The 6,068-nt window shown below is 35.0% G+C and overlaps 1 protein-coding gene across 1 annotated transcript; it reads right to left on the bottom strand.

The window, feature by feature from the left end:
• Positions 1 to 4,660: 4,660 nt before the first annotated feature.
• On the bottom strand, positions 4,661 to 5,599 carry LOC101407442 (olfactory receptor 5M5-like). Its single transcript, XM_004437355.2, has one exon. The coding sequence runs from the start codon at positions 5,597 to 5,599 to the stop codon at positions 4,661 to 4,663; it is 939 nt and encodes a 312-aa protein (XP_004437412.2).
• Between the last annotated feature and the right edge of the window lie 469 nt (positions 5,600 to 6,068).

Here is a 6,068-nt window from a genome sequence, read left to right as displayed (position 1 = left end):
ATTTGAAGTAGAGCAGAGGTACTGACAAGTAAAGAGGCAAAAAGGACTGAATAGTATGTGTTTACAGAGAAAGAAACCACAGCCAATCTGACTGCCTGAGTCGGGCCAAAGCAAAAGGTGAACATCTTCTGAACAAGGCGCTTGCGGGTTTACTTGTTTACAACCAGGGAGAGCCTCTACCTGATGGAGAAAGAATTCACAGAGGAGTAGCTCAAGGTCAGTAGAAAGCTACAAATTATGAAACCGACAACTAGGACTAGCTACATAATATACAGGGTCCACGGCAAAACAAAATGTAAGGGATCCTTGTTCAAAAATTTGACTAAGAATATCAACACTGTGACAGCAGAGGATTAAACAAAGCTTGAGGGACATTCAAAACAGGGCCCTGTCAACTGCACAAGTTACATGTCCATGAAGACAGCCTTTCGTGGAACATATAGGCTCTCAGAGCTGACAACGGGGATGTGGAAGGAGAAGGGGAGCACCCTAACACGTGCAAAAATAAAGACTAAAAGGAAAAGGAGAAGAAGCAGAATGAAACCCTAAAGCAAGGACTCAGCCCTGGTGAGAATGTCCCAGAGGATGACCCAGCTCAATGGGCTATCTGTCTAGATGAATTCTGTAGGCCATTCGATCACAAGTAAATGAGAAAAGGCATTGTTTCAGAAGAATAAAGGAAGTAAAATTAAGGAAAAACTTTTAGCAAGAATTCATTGTAAGAACGGTTCTTAATCTTGTTTTTTTAATAAGACTCCCATGAAAAATCTAATAAAACTGTTGAAACTATGAATCTTCAATGAATAAACTATACACGCTCAAAATCTTACCAAAAAAAATATAGTATCTAAAGTATTTATAGATTGCCTGATCTTTACTATAAGAACTCTTGAATTAGAGTAAGCTTCATCTCAGGTCTGAAAATATCTGTACATTTGTCTCTGGTGAGCAAAATGTTTTCCCTTCATGGTTCTTTTGCAATAGTGTCATGTCTGTAAATGTTGTCCAAGAAGATCAACAGAAAATTCAATAAACTTGTTGTCAGGGAAATTAGCTGAGGTTCATATTATGCTACTGAAAACAGAAAGGATTGCATATATATATTTTGGAGATACAGGGTGTAAATTTATGTGCCTCAGTTTGAGACTTTCATACAATTTCCTCTTGAAAGTTAAAACAAGACATGTTCATACAAATAAAAACAGAGAGAGTTTATCTCCCACAAACTGTCATGGAAAGAACTAATTAAGAGTACCCATTACAAGAATAAAAGTAAGCCCAGCATGAAGAGTGAGATCCAAACAAAGCAGTGAGTCATTGACAAAGGTGGCTAAATTTAAAGGAACATTGATAATAAATAAATATTCAATATAATTATAATTTCAATCATATATAACATGTATAATTATTTCAACAGTCTAGTATTAAATAATAATTTATTATCAATGATTTATTTTATACTTCCACATAACAGCATATAAGATAGAAGCAAAAAGTAACCAGAGTTAGAATATTCTAAGTTCCATTTACTATTCCATAGCAAAGTAGGCCTACTGATTAACAGAAACTTAGTTAACTCAAGTATGAGTACCAAAATTTGATGGAATTTATTAAAATAGAAAATAGAATGTGTAATAATCCAACAAGAAGTAGAAATAAAAAGGAACTTGGAAAACATAATTTATGGTAGGAAAAGGGGAAAAAGTATAGGGAAAATATTTTAAAAGTACAAAATAAGCTGTTAGAAAATATTAATAAATATCAACATTCACAATAAAATAAGAAACTCAGTAATTAAAAGGACTCAAATCCTGAAAGTCAAAGGGGAGAAGTACACATGGTAGGCATCAACTAACCAAAAAGAATGAAAAATACTGCTGAAGATACGTGAATACTGGATGGAATAGACTTTTGGATTCTAATCATCAAAGATGGGGTAGAAACTACAAAATGATAAAAGAAAATACTAGTTCATTACTTGACAAGATATAACAATATAGTGGCAATGTTCAAAGATAAAAATTACAAAGAGAAATAGACAAATCCACAAACATCTCTCTTGGTTTTTATATGAAACAATAAGACATTTGTAGGGACACTGAAGATCTGAAAACTAAAAATGTCAACCAGATTGAGCTAATAGAACCTTGCTCTGCTCAGCTCCTGTCTCTTCTGAGAGCATTTTTCAGCTCCATTGTCTTCTACAACTTGTATGTCTCAGGAGAAAATGCCAAAGGTGAGCAGTAGGGTGCCATGACATGAGTGCGTGTGCAAATTGTCCAGCAGGAAATGTACCACCTGGAATGCCTAGAGAGTAAAATAACACAGCACTTCACTTCTGTTGCTACTTTCCCTGTAAACTCTTAAATCAGGATATGGCAGCTTCTGGTTTGGGAATTGGCCCAGTTTGAGTAGGAAAGAAAGGCTGATCAAGGCATGCAGAACTGACACAACTTGCAAAATGTATTATACCATACGTAAGGAATATCTGTGATGGGGGTACCACTACTGGATCAATGAAGTTGGTTTCATGTCTGTTCTGAGGAAATGATGGACATGGACTCTGGAGAGGACATAGGTATTTCTATACAGTTTAATGGTAATTTCTTTCAGAGTTCCTTCAAGAAAATACTCTAATGTTTCAAGCTTCCAGATGAGGGGTGGTAAAGCTATTTTTATAAAAATATTTTCATTGATGAAGAAATTGACAAATTGGTCCTAGAGTAGAGAACCCAGAAACAGACTGATAGATATATGAAAACTCGGTACATGACAGAGTTTATACTAAAAATTTAAGGAGAAAGGTAGGGAGAATTCAAACCATGAAAAATTGATTGTTTTCATTAAAAAATAGGATTAGTCTGTTTTGTAACATTTATAGTACCAGGAAAAATAAAGAAAATATGCAAAAGCAAAACTTCAAGCATTGAAAGAAAATATAAGACAATATCTTTATAATAGGAATGTATTGTTTAGGGAAGGCATACAAAGCACAATGATAAAGAGAAGATTAATAAATTTGAACTACATTAAAATGAAAAACTTCTGCACCAACCACCAAATACGTCATGCACAAAAATGAAACACAAGCTACAAATTGAAGATACATGCATTTCATATATCATTAAAATATTAGTACCTAGTACGGAATATATAAGGAGCTATTACAAATGTAGGAAATAAAGATAAAATAACCCAGTTGAAAAGTGGACAAAGAATATGAACATACAACCGAACAAAAACCGAGAAATTTTCAAATAGCATCAAAGCATTTAAAAATACTTCACTTCACTTGTAATGATGATCCAAAAACTTCAACAAGAAATAAGAATCCATTTTGCACCCAACAGATTGGAAAACATTTTAAATGTCTGACAATATACTATACTGACAAGATTGTAGAGTCAAGGGCACTCGCATACTCCGTTGGCAGGAGAACAAATTGGTAGAGGGATTTAGCAATATCTACTAAATTTAAAGATGTTCATAGTTTATGACCCAGAATTTACCATCCTAAGTATACACATGAGAAGAATTCTTGAACTGGTACATATTCAGAATTTTGCAAAAGAGTGTATTGCTGGAATTTCATATTATCAAGGAAAAAGAAAAATGTATTCTTCCATCAATAGCAGAACGGATAGATCTATTGGGGCACATTTATATATTGGCATAGAACACATCAGTGAAAACTGCTGCTACATGAATCAGCATAGATAAATCAAACAATATTGAGTGAAAAATAAAATAAATTGCAGAAGGATACGTAGAGTGATTTCATTTACATCAAGATTTAAATCTAGCAAAATAATATTATATAATTCTGTGGATACATAAATACCAGTAAAACTCTGCATAGGGTTAAATAACATAAAATTCACGTGAGACTTCAATGCAGGGAATGGAGAGATGAACAGAATCAGGCAGGGAGGACTCAATTTGAGAATATCTGTGTATCTGAAATATCAGAACCAGACGTGGCATTGTGTGAAAACTGAATAATGATTAGTTATGCTTACATAAGTGATCTTTAATTTTGTACTTTTAGCTGTATGTTGGAAACACTCTATAATAAAGATTAACAGGTGAAACCACAAAACCAATTTTATGACGGGGATGCATATTGTTAAAAAAAAGGTCTTCTAAAGGAAATTTGCCATTCCATGAAAAGCCTATGAATTCTAAAGACATTTCTTAGGGTAATAATCTGAGATACCAATAGATTTTTCATTGCTATACAATTTGTATAAAAGCAAAAAAATTCACCTGCCATGGTTGAGAAGTTTATTGAAAATCATTTGGAAGTCATTAAGTACTATAAAAATCTAATGGATGGTGTTTGTCACAGCGTCATTTGGTGATTCTCTTTCACACGTTTGTAGCAGTGTGGGTGTTATGGGTGGAGCCTCTGCTCTTTACTGACTTTAGGACGATAGTGACGCTTTCTGGTCTTTCACTTTCTATGCAGCGTTTTTGTTTTAATTCTCTGAGGTGGTGCTGTAAACACTAGTGAATAATTTGACACATTCTTCCAAGGCTCATATGCAAATTATAAAAGGCAAAAACACTCAATAAAATAAAGTGATTTGTTAATTTAAAATGCTCGTTAATTGGTCAGATAATATAGATTTATTACATATCTGTGAACAAAATGTCTACTTTATTTAGCAAAGAATTTCTTTTGGATCACTCTCCTGATTGCTGTTTTCACATCTTTGTTCCGCAAGCTATAGATAAAAGGGTTTAACATAGGACACACAAAGATATAAAAAACAGCTACAATTTTCCCCTGTTCCACAGATGCCTCAGAAGGGGGTCTCAGATACATGCAGAACAGTGTCCCATAAAAGATGGTGACAGCTGTCAGATGGGAACCACAGGTGGAGAAGGCCTTGCGTCTCCCCTCAGCAGAGCGCATATGCAGAATGGTTGTGAAAATGAACATGTAGGAGATGAGGATGATGGTGAGAGAACAGGTGAGGTTGGAACCAGCCACCACAAACATGGCAGTTTCTTTGACATGAGTATCTGAGCAGGCAAGGACTAAGAGAGGAGGGTCTGCACAGTAAAAGTGGTTGATTTCATTGGGTCCACAGAAGGAGAGACGAAGCATCAGGATGGTCTGTGCCAGACCATTTGCAAAGCCATAAGCATAAGGAACAGTAACGAGAGAGAGGCAAACACATCTGGACATTTTGCTACCATACAGCAAGGGTTTGCAAATGGCCATGTAGCGGTCATAAGCCATCACTGTGAGCATATAATAATCTGTGATCCCCAGGGCAATGAAAAAGTGGAATTGGATAAAGCAACCAATGAAGGAAATGGTTTTTCTCTTGGATAAGAAATTAACCAGCATCTGAGGAGTGACACTGGTGGCATAACAGAGATCCACGAAGGAGAGGTGACTGAGGAAGAAGTACATTGGAGTATGAAGTTTGGGGTCACTTCTGATTAACAAAATCATGCTCACATTGCCGATCACTGTGATAAGGTAGATGACTAGGAAAACCACAAAGAGGACAGTCTGTAACTCTGCTCGATCTGTCAGTCCCAGGAGAATAAATTCAGTCACTGTTGTGTAGTTTTTCTTTAACATTGTGTTTGCTTAGCTTCAAATTAGGTCTAAAGTAAAGGAAATAAAAATGCATTTGTCTTTTGCCATTTCTCCATCACCCTCATCAAGTCAGCTGATACTTCTTCCTCTTCTCTCAAACTTGTAAAACGTGTGGCAGAAGTAAGCAAGTGACTGATGTTTTACATATGTAAATCAATATAGAGCTCCTTATATATAAAGGCAGTCGTATTTTTAAATGCTTTTCTACAAATCTTTTCGTATTTGAAAAGCCTTTATTTTTTCTGTAAGTCTTTACCATATTTGTTCAATTATAATTTTCTTAAATAATTTCCTTAAACATTGTTTTTCTTTGAAATTGTTATCATTTCTATTTCAGTATACCTTGTGAGGTAGTATCCAAAGCATCAGTCATTGACAGTCATCTGTTTTTCTGAGCTGAATGGATTTAGCGAAGTGGAACTGATATATGGCATATGTTCTTGTAAAACTA

The sequence above is a fragment of the Ceratotherium simum genome, chromosome 34 (genome assembly GCF_057802395.1).
Source record: "Ceratotherium simum simum isolate JZ-2026a chromosome 34, ASM5780239v1, whole genome shotgun sequence".
Lineage (NCBI taxonomy): Eukaryota > Metazoa > Chordata > Mammalia > Perissodactyla > Rhinocerotidae > Ceratotherium > Ceratotherium simum.
Note: the sequence above shows the minus strand (reverse complement) of the source record. Positions and strands in the feature narration are given on the sequence as shown.

Excerpts from the sequence above, each read along its gene's own strand:
- LOC101407442 (XM_004437355.2), bottom strand. The coding sequence starts at position 5,599 with ATGTTAAAGAAAAACTACACAACAGTGACTGAATTTATTCTCCTGGGA.